Below are 19,642 nucleotides of genomic sequence, written 5' to 3' on the forward strand. Positions count from 1 at the left end.
AGCCTTATTTTCAAGGTCTGGATGTGACCGAGGACGAGACACCTCCACCTGGAGTAGTATCCAGCTGGGCTTTATCTAGAGCTCGCGAGATTTCAGGCACGGTATGAGATCACTGCTTGTTCTCGCGATACTTCGGCTGTGCTTTGGAAAGCAGAGCTTCAGGGGTAAACAAACATGGCAGCACACCGGTAAGGTAAGACAACACGTTTACATGTCGTTTTCTATATGTTCTCTGACATTTAATGACATTTACACCTTTAACTCTTCTCTGACAGAGATGAAAGTTTAGTTTTAATCACCAACTCTGTGAGAGGACACAAGTTTAAACCTCCAGACTAACATGCTGCAGAAGTTATTTTTCTGTGAAGGATAAAAATGACTAAAATGTGACTAATTATCATTTTTATCTCAAGACTAAAACTAAATCTACAATGTCAAACTTAACACTGCTTCAAAAGCCTTTTTACATCACATATCATAATTCCCTCTCACTGTATATCGCTATGGAAACATCAAGAAATGTCACCTTCAAAATACTGTATTTTTGTCAAGTTTCTCACCAAAAGCTACATTTTACAAGATTACATTTGAACACATTGTTATTTACCTTGCCAATACTCATTTTTACTACATAGAGCCTGAACTCATCATAATATAACACAATGCAACCTCCTTGAGCTGTTAGCTACCGCCACCGGCTGCTAACAGCAAACAAATAACAATAACCGGCTCTCTGTGTGCTTATTTCAACACAGATTTGTTGCTCATAAAGTAGAATTATAATATCAGGGGAAAAAAAAGGGTGAGTCTGCTGATTTGACGATAGTGAGATTACTGTGTCCTTTTGTCCCAACGTTGTCGCGGTTAACATCTTTGTTTGTCCCAAACACGATTTCTATTATACCCAGGACAGCAGGACAACGTTAGTGTAAGCCCTGCTTCTTAGCCCGAACAAAATTGATAACACAACAGAAAAAAATCGGCTGCTGCTATTGGTAAATGTCATCGTATTTGCTTTATAGGCCGATGGCAGTCAACAGGCAAGTACTGGCCGATACCGCTGCCCTGCCAATAAATCTGTGCATCCCTACTAACACCTATTCATAACAAATTCAAAGACACTAGACCCGTTTTTGAACAAATCGTCATCACATTCAATCATTTCACAGCAACAACAATGAATGAGGCGACAAGTTCTTTCCACATTTGCCATTCACTTTATTTAAATGTTCTTGGCCTTGGTGGGCTCTTCTAGAAGGCAGAAGCATGACGAACCCACCGGTAACTTCACATACGGAGCAAAAACACTTAAGGGAGTGAATACTGGGGACATGCAGTATACTGTACTTGCACACAGGGTGACACACAGCTCTAGGTGTACAGTATAGAAAACAGTTGACAGAGGGAAAGAACAGACAGACGTCACCTCCCATCATCCATTATAAAAATGTAGATTAGCCCCACCATACATCCAGGATTGAAGCACAGGGCACATATAAGAACATATATAATAGATGGCAAATCAACTCCATTATTCAAATGATATTAGACTAAAATAGAGCTTTTGTTTTACTAAAATTGAAAATGTGAAAAAGGTTGAAAACAGGCTATTAGTGTGTTTAAAACCAAACGATATGTGTATTGCCTTGCTAACTCATCTATCAAACAAAATAAAGGAAAAGTCAGAGGTGTTAGGTTGATGTGGAAATCAAAGTATCAACGCTGTGAGACCACAAGCAGTCAGTGTTTACTCCAACAACATACAGCTTGTGTTGTCACCAATAGACTCATATGTAGGCAGTTTGACACAGAGTATTAGTAACACAGCCTCACTTTCTTTGTAAAGGACACATGCAGCTTTCTCACTCTCCGATGGAAGAACTTTTAGCATTTACACAAAGTGGTAGTGGAGTCAAATGTATAGTTCGAGACCATAAGTGATTATATTGAAGCCATTGGATGATATTGTAACAGAGACACACCTCCCATCCTCTTTAATTTCAAATCCTATCTTTCAATTTCACCGCACACAACAAACATCATTTCCCAAACGTGTTTTACATTTTTTTTCTTTTTTTTTAAACTTTTTGATAAATGCGTGCCTTCACTTTATTTTGTGTGCACAATTTCACATCTCATGCAAATGTGCTACAGGTTAACAAGCTGAGCATGTGTTTCATTTAGCTGCTTGTTTCAAAATGACTTATTACCTACTTGTCACAATTATGCAGATTAATCTTAAGTTACTGACATGTTAATGTTACATTAGTTATTTATTTATTTTTTTTTAATAAAGATGTCAGTCCTAGGGATGGCAATGTCAGTAAATCATCCAACTGCCCAATACCCAAATATCTGCTGTGAAATTTGCTGTGGGTAGTCCTGCTCTCCAGAAGATGATTTCTTGTATTATTTTATTGACCTCATGGCCTGGTGACTGGCAACTGAATGTATTCAAACTAAAACAACTGAGGAGAGATGTCGTCTATCAAAGTCAGTATGCAGAGAGCTCGTAGACTGACTCTATTGTGTTGAGCGTTTGCTGCAGCTGCACTACCATTATATTATATATCAATTTTTGAAGTGTCCATGTCATGTCTGTGCACTTGGGAGCTTGTTTTACAAATAAACATCAGCAAGTTGCACAGAGTTAATTCTTTGTCTCATATATTTTTCAGTGCAGAACTGCAATGTGGCCATATTGTGGTTAGAGTGATTGTTAAAAGAACATTTAACATTTTGTTTGTTGTCTTACTGTGAGTCAGAGCAGAAGATCAAGACCAGTGACAAAGACAGCTTAGTTAGTATTTAAGGTGTTTCAAAAGACTAACCCATTAGAGTGTGGATACCTGACCTGAACCCGATGGGACCCAACGGGTCGGGCCCAGTTTGGATAAAATAATGTTTAGGTTTGGGTCGGGTTCAGCCTAAAAGTGACGGACCGGCTGTCTGCGTTGCGCTACTTCTACTACTTTGCCTCTGAACACCTCATCAAGTGTGGCTTGACAAGGCTGACTGCTAGCATCAGTGGCTGTGCTAGTTCGGACCTCTGGGTTCGCTACTAAATTATTTGCATTAAAGTGATATTACAGGCTTAAATTACTTTGAATGGCACAAAAATTCCTTACTGCAGAGATTGCAGAGAACAGTGCTCAATCCACAGTGAATGCTAGGTCCTAAGTCCTCTTCCTCCATGATGACATCAAATAAACTGTGATGGTTGGATTTTGAGGTTCAGTAATGTCACATTTACTGCATCGGGCTCGGGCTGGGTTTAAACATAAAAAACAAAATACGTGTCAGGTTTGGGTCGGGCTTGGTTATTGGTCCCTCAGGCTCAGGTTGGCTTAAGATGTTAGATGCCTGAACCCCACTCTAATACCCAACTTTGGTTAAAAAAATGTGCGATCATTCAACATCCATCCAGCGCTTATGCTCCACTCAGGCTAACACTTAGACTTATTTAGACTGTATTGATCTCAATCAAAGAGGTGAGAGATGACATTGATAATGACCTTCTCATATGACATTAGGTAAGAGGGCAAAAACTGGGACTTTCAAAATTACAGAATGCTTCCTTGAGAGCTAAACATTGGCTGAATGATGTTCTCATTCTTGTCACAAATTTACTAAAATTACTCAGTTTTTGCACCCATAGACTTAACTGTTGATGGTGCCTTGGATTTTATTTGCTGTCTGACGGTTGTTGCGACCATTAGAGAGACATTAGATAGGCTTTGAGAAGCTGGCTGAGAACAGACAAATGTTACGTGACGTTACTGTCACATCATATCACAGCACATCAATTTAAACATTTTGTTTAGATTTTATGGTTTAGACATGATACAAACTCATTACCAAAAACAAAGTAATATGAGCCCATATTCACACCCTTAACAACAATGCTACATAAAGTAACTTTACTCACTGCACTTTTTTTAGTACTACACAAAGAAATGTAGAGCCTTGTTCACAAGGTTGAGAACAAAATAGTCATCCATATTGCTTGAGAACATTCAGGGGAAGTTTTGGAAATATTTATTAAATATTTGTTTTAGTTCTGACTCTGTTGTTTTGGACTGCTTCATCTGACCTTAAACCAACAAGTAACCATCAGTCCTAGTGCCGTTTGGATCAATACGACTTCAACAGTGAAAAGTTCATCATGCAATTGTTGGCAGGCTTAAAAAAACTGTATTAATTTCACTTGGAACCACAGCATGGTGGTCTGGATCCTTTGAGTGTGTCCTAAGTTCTTCTTTAGCAGAACTGCCTAAAGTAAAGAGAGTGCTCTATGTACTTTTCAGTGTCAGTGACGAGCAACAGCAAAGCTCCCGTACAAAGACTGTAGTCATTTTGGGTTGCACAGCATGAAGGTACAACAATATTTTTCATGTCTTTAAAAGATGAACTCCATATACATGCAATCACCTGCCTGTCTTGATAGCCTTATTTATAAGGCTGCTTTGCATGAATTTCACGCTCACATTTGTGCCTGCTGGACACTAATGTCCCATTTTGGCTTCTGCGATATTTTGCAGAGTCATTTGCTCACATTTCAGTTTTAGTTTTGAGCTGAATGAGCCTACATGGGGAATTTTGAAATGAAAAGCATTGATAGGACAGTCTTGCGTATTGCAAGTGTTCACAGACACAAAATGCATTTTCCTCTTGTATCAATTCAGACAGAAATGTGGAACTATTACAGGGATGACAAACTGAAACAGCAAATAACGGAAGGAAAAAGTTTGATGTTAGGCCAATCTGTTTTGACCTCATGGAAAGGCTGCATGGGTTCTCAGGCAGTATACCGCTCACCCTCTGAAAAGCGTTGACATTCTTGTAGTTTTCAGGCCCCTTGTATCTAGTTATCATTGTCCTCTTCATCACTGTCCTTCATGGAAATGCCTTGCATCCCTCCTTCCCTCACTGAGGCAGTGGCTTCTTCCAAGGTCAGCCGATTTCTCACTGTCTCATACATCTTACTGTTTAACGTGGAGTCCAGCACCCCTTGAAGACGGAAGTCACGGTACTTTTTCTGTATCAAACAAAACAATCAGAAGGTTCAAGATTCATTGTATTGGTCGAGAAAAGGTTATCAGAGTCTCCATTTCATCTGAGCTGCCTGATGTCTGGACTGAGAGAATACATGTTACAAACACAGGAGTAGTGTCCCATTTTAAGGATGTAGCCCATGAGTGTGTGGCTGAAGCTGCACCTCCTATTCAGACACCTCACACAACAGTATGAGCTCCTGCCCTTAACCTCAGGCCCTGTTTAGACGACAACGGTTTCTCTAAAAACGGAAAAGTCTGTCCTTTGCGTTTTAAAAAACGTATGTGTTTATATGACGACGTTATTGAAATGATCTCCGTTCACACGGAGCCGCAAAATCTACTGGAAACGCTGTAGTATACACGCCAGGTCAATGGGTGGCAGTGTAAATTTGCAAAGCAACACCACGGCATGACGGCATGTGCCACCGCTGAAGCGCCTTCCTCTACAACACGGTCATTACAAACCAAAACAAAGAAGACACAATGGTGAAAGCATGCACAGATAANTCTGGAACCCGTTTTCGAATCGTTGCGTTTTCGGGCACCCAAAACGCAGCTGTCGTGTAAACGATCGACCAAAACACAACTAAAGTTTACCGCTTTCAGTTGAAATCTTTGTCGTATAAACGGGGCCTCTGACATGTACACTAGATTCTGGAATACACTCTTAGAAATAAGTACCAAAAGGGTTCTTCTTGATGGGCTGAGGTTTGACCCAGAACCATCTGCTTCATTTGCTTCCAAAGAACCCTTTAATTGAACTAAGGGTTCTTCAAGGGTTCTTTGTAAGACTAAATGTTCCATTAACATCCATCCTTTTCATCCAAAAATTTTAAAAGTATTTCTCTTTGAGCCATTGAGCTCTTTAACAGAAATGCTTCCTGGTGATTTGTGTTATTGTTCACTGGCATACGGTAAATACAATTTTTCAACAATGGATTGTGATGTTAATGTGATAATTACAGACTACCGCCGTCTGCTGGTGTGGAGAGCTATTTTCCCTCATGCAGGAGCAGAAACAACATGCTGGTTGGCCACCAGCCTTCTCAGCCGTCTAAGGCCTTGAGGTGTGTTCTTGTGCAACTTGTTGGCTGAGACATGTTGACGTCAGGTGAAGCAGCAGGGGGCCTTCGTCACCGCTAGTTCACTGAAGTCGGTTTGGTGTGTCTGGGCCTTAAGTGTTGTGGGTTACGTTGGACCACATCAGCTTTGGCTCTCTAGGAGCCTCATGAATTGCCCTCAGGTGAACTGTTAAAATAAAACCATGGTTAATCATTACTATTTTCAGATCACCCTGGGTGGGTTCTAGATGAAACCCTTGGACTATAGAAGGGTTCTCAGTAGAATCCCCTGGATGGGTTTTTGTTAACACCCTTAAAAGGTGGAAAGGCTCTGCATAGAACCCCAGAGAGGGTTCTGGGTAGGTTTCTCTGTAGAGCCTCTCACAGGGAGTTCTGGATGGAACCTTTCACAGATGGTTCTAGTATAACCCTTTATGTTGGGTTCTAGGTAGAACCCTCTGAAAGGGTTCAAGGTAGAACCTGTATAAAAGGTACTACCAGGAACCAAAAAGGGCTCTACTATGGGGACAAGCTGAAGAATCCTATATAATTCTAGTCAGCATCGTTATTTCTAAGAGTATACTTAAGGCAGTGAGGGATATGGCGCATGTTTCCCTCAGAATGAGATGGTATATCCAGAATGGGACAGGCTCATTGAGTCATTATAACCATGCAAACGACAGAGGAGGTGAAACCTGAAGTGGGACGGAACAGACAGTTTAAAAACTGCAGCTGAGATTTAAACCATGACCACATTGCTTTGAAGCTAAACCGTTAACCAGTGATCAACAATGCTTCCCTTCCTTACAGCTTCTATATATTAAATTCCGGGTCAGATGAATCTTTCTAGACTAAAACATTGCCTTGAAGGCATGTGGTTGTCAGCTGTATGTCCTTATACTACACATACTGTATGTTCTACACTTGGCAGCCATCTTTATGGAGGATATAAAACGATGAAACGACAAAATATGTGAGACAGTGAATTGAAATGACCTGTCATGATTCCAATGGTGTCATCATCATGTTGTAATATTATCACCTTGCTTTGAATCACTCACTGTATCACACCAAGCTCAGATTAAATTGGTCACCTCACCTTTTTCCTTCAGGTTTACAGCTGAAATGATTGACTTTCAATTGTACATATTTCACTTTGGTGTTATCTTTACTCCGTTTGGAGCCAGTAATGATAGCCAATAAAAGGACAAGTATTAAAGTGGGCAGCACAGTGGCTCAGTTGTACAGTGGACCCCTTGCTAGATGGTCCTTACAAGTCCTTGAAAAATGAAGGACTGAATCATGTGGGACAAGAATGTGGTCAAGAATCCTGTTTTATGTCTGTTTTAAAACAAAATCACATCTTCTTGCCTGCTACCTGGTCAGTGTGTGTGTGCAGGGTGAAATCCTTCTCCCCCAGGCGTTAAAATGACCTGAATTGGTGGTGTTTGTGAATGGGCAGCCACTGATGGGTCATGTTTTACTTTTAGTTTAGGACACCTTCATGAGGAATGAGTGGGATATAGTAAATAATAGCTTGAACCTCTCTGTGCTTCATCATAATACATTACATCATATTTGATAATTATTTCTCATACATTAGTGTGTACATAGTATTTTAAGGTTTCTGTTGGGTAGTCTAATCCCAGCCCAGTTGCCAAAAGAAAATGTTGGCATTGTACGTTTCTGCAAACCACAGGTATATTACATTTGCATGTTTTATATGTCATATCACAACATATGCTCGCACAATGGTTTGTTTAATATTTAACAAATTAGAGCTCCACGCACGATGTTCCATATTTAGTTTAAAATTTCGTACGTAATGGTAAGTTAGGTAGTTAAGGTCTAGGCAAGTAAAGTTACTGTGGTCAGGTTTAGGAAAAGAAACATGGTGACAATGTACCTTAAAATGACTCAAAGTTCACTTATTTTCACATGGTTCCGAACATTGGTCTCCTGGGGAGGAGTCCTGCATTGTTTGACCATTCCACCACCTCAATGTGCCTTTCTACATGGACTTGCAGTCTACTCTCTTCTTTCCTACTGTCAGAGCATTGGTCATGTGATCACAGCCTTCCCGATCACGTGAGTTATACACAGATTTCTGGCTCATAATTACGTGGGTTATATACAAATTGTGGTTCATTATTTGTTGTAGGTATACGTACAAACAGTATGAGAAAAGCCTGCATGTCCATGTTTCCATGACAAAGTATATAGGCTGACTTTGTCATTGGAGGGTGGAGGGGATAGTGGTTGGCGTGTCACCTAGGCAAGATGCCTGCCAAGCTGTAGACCACTGTTTGAGACCAACAAATGACAAAACAGTTGGTTTTTAGTGAGTCATCGCTATGTTTTCTTGTGGCTTTTAAGACCCCAAACATGGGTGTTTTTTAGCCACCGGTGGCTGTTTTTCCAGCGAGGACAGTGCCAAGAAAATCGTGTGTTTTTTATCGAAACATTGCTGTGTATTCAGCAGGGACTGTGCCACCAAAACCAGGTATTTTAAGCTAAAATATGATCTTTTCTTAACTATAACCAAGCGTTTTTTTTGTTTGTTTGTTTCGTGCCTACTCCTAACCATAACGTTTACCACAGCATTGTTGAAATGTAAAGTTTCACCATATCTGCTATATAATAATATGCAAATGTAATGTATCTGTGGTGTACAGAAATATACAATGCCACCTTTCATTCTGGAGATTGGTTGCTAATCCATATCCATACATTTTGTAAGATTTTTTTTTTTAAACATATAAAATCTGCAAGGTAACAAGCAAGTATTTCTGTCAAACAAATGTAACAGAGTAAAAAGGACAATATTTCCAAAATGCAGAATATCAATGTAAAATATGTAGATAAAAATACCACTTAATCAAAACCAATAATATATGTTTCCATACATTTCATTCTTTTTGTCCTTTTTCCTGAGCTGGAAAAGTTTTAATGTATTAATTAAAAGAAAGCAAATATAAAATACAAACACTGCAAAACCTGCTTCCATCTACTTATTTATTTTATTTCCAGTAGTAAATGTACTAGGAGACTGGACATCAGTGTATTGCTGCCACTCACTGTTAAAGCCTACACTCTACCAGAAAGGCCAAATGAAAAAAAAAAAAAAAAAAAGAAAAAAAAAGAGTGTAACAAGTACAACTGACAAAAACACCACACTGTGTGTGAATAGAGGAGACAAATCCATTTTTAACAATAATAAATATCAATTGAGGTGGGAAGCAGCAGTGAAATGTTATAATGTAGCAAAGTTATAAAAGAGTCACTTAATTTTGTAACGGCGTCATTGATTTTTGAGAGTATTCCTGTGATAATATATTTTACTTGCATTTAGATAATGTGGTTTAGAAATGTAAATGACAGCCCTTCTCACCTTGACAATCCTGATGAGAATCTTCAGTTGATAAACGTGGAGCTGCAGGTCCATACGGTCAGTGAGCCATGTTCCCAGAAGGTTCATGGTGCTGGTGTACCATTGCTGTAGACACACAACCACACAGTACATATCATTGTCTGACTGTCTGAAATAAATGCACTCAAAGCTTGTTCATCTTGGAACAAACACAAATCAAAAAACAACATTTCAACACTTAAAACAATGAATCCAATATCATTGCAATACGTATCTGTAATCTATCGACTTTGCTCATGGTGTATTTGGCAGAAAAAGCATGTGATGTCATCCTTGCAGTGTATCATCGTGACAGAGTTTCCTTGTGGATCACTGAGGGAGAGACCGGAGGCACAAAACTGACAAACAAATCCTTAGCAGAATGACGTCTCTAATCTGAAGATGTTCATGTCGTGACGGCCGCACGGCCTCATCAAGCCATTACAAAATGACACATAGCACAGAGCAGGCACTTCCTCTTCTGCTGCAGTTCAGCAAAGCCCACGCAGTTTTTCCTATGAAGTTTAGAAAACAGTTTCTACTCTTGTCATGTGGGGGCCCCCTCAGATAGTCCCGTAGGATTAGAATCTATTTAAGTCTGGAGCGTGGACCCCGGGAAGATCCAGCAGCCAATGAGGCATCAGTTAATGGGGATCTTGATAAAGCATAAGGCTTATGATGCTCTTCGTGCACAGCAGCATGTTCTGCTCTGGGCACATGTCAAAGTCCATGAAACTAATCTTTTAGGTGTCAGTTTGGCAGTGTGTTCCAATCTATGTTGCCTTTGACTATTGCTGTCTCTCTGTGTAATGATGAATGCAAACCTCTTGTAGTAATGGGCAGAAATGGACAAAATCTTTTTGAAAGACTTTTTTAAGAGTTCTGTATGTTCCAAGTGCTCATGTCCCTTTAATGTGACTTAGCGTATTGCAGTAATGGCCCTGAACGGACAAGCAAGGACCAATTAAATCGGATTGTAGTCAAGACCTCTGCTAGCTAAGGCCAATGGTATATACCTATGCTCCTCGGACTGCTGTTCTACCGACTGCAGTGTGTTCATGAGCTTTAAGTTGTGGAAACATGGATGGCACTAAGAAAATGTGTTATATTTTATTGCTCAGAGCATTTAAACCACATGAAGTATGATTGGGAACTCATTTTGAGATTGTTCTGACACCACAAAAATGCAGCACAAGACTGTGGAGGTAACTGGGACATCTGCTACCTGCCCCTCAAAGAATAACAGATCGTTGGTCAGAAACATTTCTATAACATCGTAATGAGCTTACATAGCCTACCTGCATACAAGTGAGATGCTTTATCAGTGCATTAAAATGATTATTTTTCCCTTTATGAATGTAAACTTATACATGATTTGTAATGCATACAGTAGAAGAGAAGATTTGTGGGGTTGGCAGCACTAGTTGTCAAACGTGCACAAACTATAATGAAGTGTCACAGAGAAACTGACACCATGTTTTGCAAAAAGTATTAAAACTCCATGGCTGGATATTAGTACTTGATACCTTGAAGGTATTAACCAAAATAGTACTAGGTGCCAAGAAACTTTACCAGTCAAAGGACACCAGCATTTGATCCTTTTTGCGCCGGGAGTACGATCCTAAACCGTCCCGCCTCTCTGCCAGATCAACAAACTTTCTGTAACTGCTGTCTCCAGAGCCACTCTCTAGCAAATGCTCAGTTCGACGTCTGCCTGGTTAGCACAAGCTAACAAAGCAGCAACAGCTAACATCAAACACCAAGCATTTGAATGGTCCCAACAGACTCAACATGACACCAAATGGCTCGAGTCTGTTGGTAAACCTGTTAGTAACCTTTGGTAATGTTAGCCGTGTGATGCTAACACTCAATATATAGTGTAATTGATACATATAGTTTGCGTGGTGGGAAGCAACCAAATGTTGGAAAGTATGGCTATACAAAACGCCACTCGTTTAAAACAATACCCAGCCCAGTACATTTTAGCTCTTTTTCCAACACCACTAAGACAGCCAAGTCAATAACCATGGAACACAATTCAGTCATTGCTCATGGAGGACTGAGGTACCACAGCCAGGCCTTGCTCTGTTACTACCGCTTCCACAGGTGTTACAAGCCTCAGCATTGAAATTCTCCCACTGCTTTATTTAGACAAGCCCTCTCTAAACAGTGACCTCTGCGAGGCACAGTGAGCTCAGAGCATGGCAGCCATGCAGAAAGAGAGCCGAAAGGCTGCAGATGTTTCTCTGTGGGCCCTGGCTGTTGCCAGTCTAATTGATGGATAATGATGAGCAGGGCTGATACTAATAGAAGCCGACTGACTTTCAACAGTCAGGGTCACAGCAGAGTGGATGCTGGAGAAGAGTGGGAAAAGAAATGAAAAGGAAGGGGGTAGCAGTGTGTGTGTGTGTGTGTGTGTGTGTGTGTGTGTGTGTGTGTGTGTGTGTGTGTGTGTGTGTTAAAGAGGGATGAGATGCCAAGGGGTAATTTATAAGTAGTACAAGATAGATTTTATCTTTGAAACTTTTTTCACATTAATTGAATATGAGCTCTATTGTCCATCAACTTTATCAAAGTAGAAAGTCAAAGGTATATTATTTTTCTCCCTGCAAAACATTAGCTGAAAAGATTTCCAATCACAGTAATCTTGTTTCTTTCTTTAACAGTACCAGGGGTGTAGATGTAAAGAATTTTTCAAGAAATAAACGCACACAATGATAAGCAACCCCTGGTAGATACTCAGATAATTCACTAAATAAGATGTGGACAGGGTAGCTTCAGGAACAATGAGAAACTCACGCTATAGCCTTGCACTCAATCTCATAACGTCACTACACAGACACATTTAATTTTTTATAGCAAAAATTATAACAAAAACGATTTCAAAATATTTGGTGTGAAAGAGGCCACAGAAACAAATATCTTGCATGTTCAGACTTGGTGTAAAAATACTAGACTAAGGCTATTTTCACATGACAAGCAAATGTGGCCAAATTCAGATCTGGTTGCTCTCATGAGACACAGATCTGATTGTCTCAGGGTAGTGTGGATACAGAAGTTAGACCACTTCATGTGGTTCTAAATCAAATATATATCCAATCACTGGCCAAGCAATCACTGCAAACAGTCATATCGGAATTCATATGTATTTTTCAAATACATCCATAGTTTTTCACGTCATACTTCACTGCAGAGGTCACTCACCATAGAGTGACAGAGCGGTCCATTGTATCCTCATACAAAGGTTTGTATAATTTACGAAAATGCACACAAAACGATTTGTATTACATCTAACAAATCAGCACTCCATGAATGGTGTCATCAGGATTTTACATACTCAGTGTTAAGTTACATAGGTTAGGTTTAGGAGAACAAACATGGTGATGATGTTCCTAAAAATAACTAAAAGTTCACTTGGTTTCACACTAGACACAAACACTGGACTCCTGGGGGAAAGTCCTGTGTTTGTTTGAACCATCCACCACCCCAACCTGGGTGCCGTAGCATGGTTCCGACCTCTCATTGTTCCGACCTCTCATTAGTCCGACGTCCCGTTGTTCCGATATGTGATTATACTAGGCTATACTGTATTTGTGTACCATAGAGGATCAGCAAACACAACAAAAGTAGGCTAAAGAAGAGAGTGAAACACCATAACCTCCTGTTATTAACTCTGGGGTCGGGGTTGTGTGGGGAGCTCTCTGCGGTGCTGAACGGCTCCCGGCAGGTGTATCTCTACATTGATGGTGCGCCGCGACCGGCTCTGGGTCAGCTGGGAAAGGCTTGAGGCGAAGCAGGCTCACGGCTTATGTGTTTGCCACTTTCTTTTTCATTNGTTTAAAGGTCGGACCAATGGGATGTCGGACCAATGGGCTGTCGGACCAATGGGCAGACCCCCCCAACCTGCCTCCTTATTTGGACTTTCACTCTGTAATATTCCCTCTTTACTCATGTGATTGCAGCCTTCCCGATATATGGGTTATACACAAAATATGGTGCATTACTTTTTGTAAGTATATGTATGAACAGTGCATGAGAACAGCCTGCCTAGCTATACGGCTACTGTAGTAGGCTGCCCCAGTTGCAGGCCAATGGAGCCCAACTGACAGAGGCCCTCTAATGGGCAAAGCTTGCCCAGAGTCCTGCCTGAATGTAGCCCTGGGCATCCTTACGTTTTGGAGAAACTGTTCTTTGGTGAAATCCTCCTGTTCTGGTGGCACCCACTCTCTATCTCCACAGAACCAGCAACAACAGCTGCTAACAGAGCTATGGCTTTTGCATTCCTCCTTCTAGTCACCCTCATCCTCAACATGTGACACACTGTCATTTGATCTCTGCAGCAAATTGTTTGGGAGATGAACACTTTTCTTGATATGCCATTCATTTTTCCCCCAACTGCCTCTATTTGCAAATGCGACTTTTTTGTTGTTCCAACACATGTATGTGACGTTACTGCTTGTATCTGAGGTGTTTGAGGGCAGAGGTCCATTCACACTGATGTCAGATATGGGTTGCTTCATATATGAATGCGAACAGTTGAGGCGAAAAGATCTGGGGAAAAAATCGGAACTGAGCATAAATGTGAATGTAGCATAGGAGACACAATACCAGCCGATGTATCATCAGATCAAGAGTTTCGCAGTGTTAGAGATGAACTTTTGGAATACATTTTTGGCATCTTACTTAACGAGAGTATTAAACTGCCCATCTGCACTAACAATGAATCATCATGGTGCAAAAAAAATATGGATTTTCTTTGTCCAACATTGAATTGCCACACTGAAACCTGCTCAGTGGGACACCAAGATCAGACCTGCTGCGGCCGCAAGAAGAGGTAGAGAGCAGGTCTACATGTAGGTCAAGCTCAGTGGAACACGGGTGAAAGAGAGGAAGGCTGTTCTGAAGCAGTGCCGGGGTGAATCAGAGAGGCGACCTGGTGCCAGCAGCTTCCTATCTGTCGCTGTGTGCCTGTGAAGGCTTCGGCGTGGCAGCAGGCCTGTGATCTCGCCCCGAGCACAACCCCCTGCCGAGAGGCCAGGCCTGGAGTGACTGATCCACTGACTGGCTGCTCTCCCTCTCTCCATCATCCACTTCTCCTTTTCTTTAGACTTTGCACCGTGCCACACAGCTCCCATCTGCAGCCATTTTTTTGCAGCAGCCATTTTGTGTCCTGTTCTGCTTAACTCCTCTTCATTTTATATAAAAAGAGGCTTTGACAGCTATGTCACAAGTCTTCTTGCTGCCATGACTGGCATTTTGGAGGTCTGTCAGGGACATCTTGTGTACACATAATGCCTGTGATTTTCATCAACTTTAAGATCTTTTTAATGCCAGTTTGAATGTTATACCAGTTTCTTCATTTAAAAAAAATGAAAGTGACTATTGTTAAATCAGAAGATACAGTATCTGCGTAACTAGTTTAAATTCTCACCAGGAGAACAGGACACAAAGACTGCTTAAACTCTATATAAGCCATAAAACATTACCTGTATCCAACACAGTTTTCCTCATTACCGTTTAAGGATAGAGGGTGTCTTATATTGTATAGATTGTAAAGCCCTTTTATGCAAATTTATGATTTGTGTTTTTGGAGTAAAAAATAAATTTGACTCCACGTTTCTTTTTTTTATTTCCCCATCATTATCAAGAAATCTGGGGCCAAATTCATAAAACTGTAGATTCACAACTGTGCGTAAGCACAAAGGCATAAATGCGGGTATGCATTATTTTTTGTCAGATTTAAAGAGCTGTGAGTAGCCTGATTCTGTTTAATAAATCTCGATCATTGTGGTGCTGGGCACACATGCATGAGCCTCATTCCCACACTCACAGAGAGCCACGAATGGATATAGAAATGCCCTTAAGCATGTGTATGCATATTGATGCTTGTGCCCCTTCACCATTTATTTGACCTGTTCATGAGGATTTTGGGAAAGAAGTGCAATTTCACCGACTGTGTCGCATCAGCAAGGTTCTCCAACAGTGCCAGAACAGCCGTCATTATGCACGGCTGTGGTTATTTGTACTGTCCACACCAATAATTTATCACATTTCTGCAAACTGTCATTGGCATTAAAATCTCAATCATCATTATTATCAGATATCAGAGGGGTGATCACTGATTCATTCATAGTGCTCATGTTGAGTTCCTCACTCATTAATAATTTAAAATTCTCTTCTTAAGCAAGCTTTGATTGACATTTTTGAGTGCGCTGTGCAGCCTGCAGAAATAAGAAAACAATCAGTGAAATCTGCAGACAACCTGAAAACAGTCATCTGTCTTTCAATTTATATCTAATCTTGTCTTTATCACATCACCCGCACCTGTCTCAGCTAGAACTGTGTGTACATCTCCTCTGAAGAATGCGTGAGTGCTCACATTCTCACTGCATATTCTGCCTTTATAAATACCAGTTAATGAGTGTAAAAAGGCATACGCATGTTTTTTACGTGTACACATTGTTTATGCATCTGGCCCTTGGAATAAACTTCAAACACTGGGTTCAGGCCAGGCCAGGCTTCGATGTCTTAAAATTCCCAAGAAGGAGAAACTGTGCTAGGAAACATGTCAGCCTTAAACTGGTAAAAAATGTTTCAATATTTTTTTTAAAAAAATATTGTTTTTATAGTGAAAATTTGGGTTTTTAAATCAGGCTCGGGCCAGAAACTGGTACCATAATTTGAGCTTGAGTTGGGCTTGGACAGAAACTATGTGGGTTCATGTAGGGCCAGGCCTGATTTTGTGAGCCCAATAATATCACTAGTTTTAATAATTATTATAAATTTTAATGACACTTTAAAAAATTATGTTTTTGTTTGTTTGTTTTTTTACTTCTGGAACAGAACTCATTAGTTCCATTTTCACTTGGATTCTTTGTAAGATCTTACTTTAGAAAATAGATTAATTAAAATAGCTGCAGTTCTATTCAGTCATTAAATTCAGCAAGTAAAAGTAGACAATCTGGAATGAAGGACAGCGTCCACGTTAACTTGTCTCCAGCAAGTCCTCAAAATTAAACCACAAAATAGGACATTGGTCAGTGATTTCCATAACAACTCATATGAGCATTTTCTTCAGTTTAAGGCCCTGAAAGTACTTGAGGTTGGGAAATTGGTGAAGGAATGCAACATGACAGTTGATAGAACACAGGATGCAAACAGAGGACGCCAATCTTAAAGTCAGTAACTGGTCTCACAGAAATACGTGAAATGACCATGATCTCTTAACACCACACTATGTGGTGGTGGCACGAAATGTATTAAAAAATCCATGCCTCCACCATGGAAACAGTGCCAATGGAAAGTCAATTAGGATCCTTTCTCGTGGTCGACACAAAAATTCCCTGTTTCAGTGATGCCATGCAATGGGCAATGGTTAATGTCATGACCCCATACGTACTATAAAGAGCGAGAGAGTCCACTCAGGGAGGAGGTCTGGCTGGTGGATGGATCGACGGACACAGGACTTTCACTCAAGAGACTGCTGTTCATGTCCTGTGTGACAATAAATGTCAACATTGACTTCTTTTAACTTAACACACTCATGTCCTTTGTGTTGTAATGTTATGTTAGGTGATATAGTAATGTCCACTATCTTTGTCTAAACCTTACCAAGTAGTTTTGGTGTCTAAACCCAACTTTGCCTCCACCACGTAATTTCAAAACAGCTCATGCCACTGCCATGTAATCCGGTGTCAGAATTTGTGGTTGGGGAGTTCATGTATTTCTGTGAGATCATGTTGAAACCTTTTGCACTCAACCATCTAACCAATGGTCAGGTTGGTTTCAGTGGTGAGTCACATAGTGTGAAGGAAAATGAAGAGTTTACCGTACCTTTAACAGTGGTTTAGCAGAGTGGTTGAACTACTGACTGAAACTATACTTAGTATACAGTGTAACAAACCTTTCAGACAATCAGACAATACCATTTTTTCAACTGCCAATGCATAAACTGTCATTATTATATGTATGTTTATCCACGATGACACACACGCTCCTGATAATCCCAGAAATGAATCACATCAATCGAATTCTGTGTGCAAGACCACAGTCTCTGATGTATTCAAGGGTGATTATCTAATCCATTAATACAAGGCTCATACTTGTGGAGAGCTTTATAGTTGTCTTAGAAAGAGTCATCTTCTTAAGAAAGTAATCATAGAGATGCTTTCCTGCAGATGGGCTGTGTGCTTGACATTGCATGCACAATCAGGTACACAGCTGTTCATTTTCCCAGCTGTTTCAGCTGGCCATGTGCTGAACACTAGAGCTTATGTGATGTATCAGCCCTGCTATGACCCTGAAGGATCTCCTCAAGTCTCCCTATGGCTTCACTGTATAAGTTTGCAAAGGCAACACATTGTCACTCTGACCTCATCTCATATTGATGTTTGGTCATAGGCTGTCCGCATTGAGATATTGCATGCAAGGTCTACTGGGTGTGTTGGTTGTTAACACTCTGGGATGCCATGGCAACTTCAGCCTGTTACATGCATTATCTGTTTTGAAATACACTTCTGGTTTCACAGGAAGTGTAGAGTTTGCATACAGTCTCTTTCAAAATAAACGCACTATGTTGGTACAACACCACAAATTGACGTTTTTTTCTCCCTTCAACAACAAACGCACATGGTTACGTTTAGCCAACACACGCACGTGGTTGGGTTTGGACAACAAAACGTGGTTTGGTTTAGGAAACAAGAACAGGGTTTGGCTTTTCAATCACACAGGAAGGAAACACTGGGCTCCTGGGTGAAAGTCAGCGGTTGTTAGACCCATCCACCACCAATCCCGCCTGCCCTGGTTGTACTTTTGCCCCTTTAACTTACATTGTTGTCCTGCAACATTTCCCCTGATGCCGCCAAGTGCCTTTATACAATAATGGCGACCCGCGGCACATCGTGCCGATGTGAAAGGATGCCATTTTCTTCAGTGTCTGATGCTGAAAGTCACTGCCCAAGCGCCACTATTTGATGACTTCAGCAGGAGACCAAGTTGGCAAAGGAGGGGCCAGCTTTTTGCCGATTCTTTATTCCTTTTTCAAATGTTTCTTTAATCGATATGCTTACTATTGCATAACATAAAGACACGTGACTCTCCTGGATAATGTTACAATCCTATAGCTTTATGTTATGTCCACTGATTTCAATTATTTCACTGTTGCTGCCATTTCTTAGAAACCATGATATGTTCATTTTGTTGTGATGCACGACTTGAAATAGTGAAGTTGTTGCAAATTCAAAAGGCATTTCAGTTGTAAACAAAACATAGTGCAGTAGTTGCTGAATTCATACAAAACGTACCCAGAAACTAAAGGTGAACTGATTAACTGTAGATTGGAAATACAGTTTTCTCAACATTACAATCTCAGGCTTCCACCTGCCATTAGTGGCATACATGACAGAATGGCACGAAATGCACTTTGAGACTCATAGTTAACTTAACCCCCACCCCCTACCCTCATGTACTTACCTTTATCGTAACTTTTATTTCCTTCCCTTTTGCAACAACCGAGAGCATCAATCCATTCTCAAGTCGTTCACTTTTTCTGTCTTCATATTGATCTGTCACTTGCTTGTTCAACTTAGTATGATTTTTCTTCCTTTTTTTCCTTTGGTTGGTTTCTCATCCTGATCCACTTTCATTACAAACAAATAGACTGGTTGTTTCTTTTGCCATGACTTCTCCTTCCCCACCAAATGGTATTCTTTACACCATTTCTGGAACAATCTTTTCACCCTCTCTGACACGCAACTATCAAACTCTTCAAACCAACTCTGTCTATTTGAAAATAGCCAAATGTAAAAGCCACAGTTTCACTTCAAACCCCCAGACAAGGTGATGGTCCTTCAGGGCAGGATTAAGTTGTGGCGTCCACATGTTGAAAGCCACTTTGACATTTGTTGAGCTTGTCAAAAGAACAGTGATGGTCCCTCTTGCTTTGTTCCTCTTGGCAGGGACCAACAAAAGAAAATCATCCGAACAGACAAATTCACCCAAGCTCTATTTTTTTAGGCTGCATGGGGATCAGCAGGGGGCTAGCGCTTGTTGACAGCCAAAACAAGCGTAATATGGCTCTGAATACATAATGCCATAACCCGACAGGGATCAAATCT

The 19,642-nt window shown here is 40.6% G+C and overlaps 1 protein-coding gene across 3 annotated transcripts in view; it reads right to left on the reverse strand.

Annotated features, from left to right (window-relative positions):
- Positions 1-1,205: 1,205 nt before the first annotated feature.
- The window catches only part of cadpsa (Ca2+-dependent activator protein for secretion a), a 273,414-nt gene continuing 254,977 nt past the window's right edge, over positions 1,206-19,642 (reverse strand). For all 3 annotated transcript variants that reach the window (XM_050039323.1, XM_050039322.1, XM_050039321.1), the window contains 2 exons: positions 9,510-9,614; positions 1,206-5,038 (listed from right to left, as the gene is read on the reverse strand). In XM_050039323.1, the coding sequence (XP_049895280.1) occupies positions 4,865-5,038; positions 9,510-9,614 (279 nt within the window). In that variant the 3' untranslated portion in view covers positions 1,206-4,864. The remainder of the gene's footprint in view (positions 5,039-9,509; positions 9,615-19,642) is intronic.

This window comes from Epinephelus moara, chromosome 24, assembly GCF_006386435.1.
Source record: "Epinephelus moara isolate mb chromosome 24, YSFRI_EMoa_1.0, whole genome shotgun sequence".
Taxonomy (NCBI): domain Eukaryota; kingdom Metazoa; phylum Chordata; class Actinopteri; order Perciformes; family Serranidae; genus Epinephelus; species Epinephelus moara.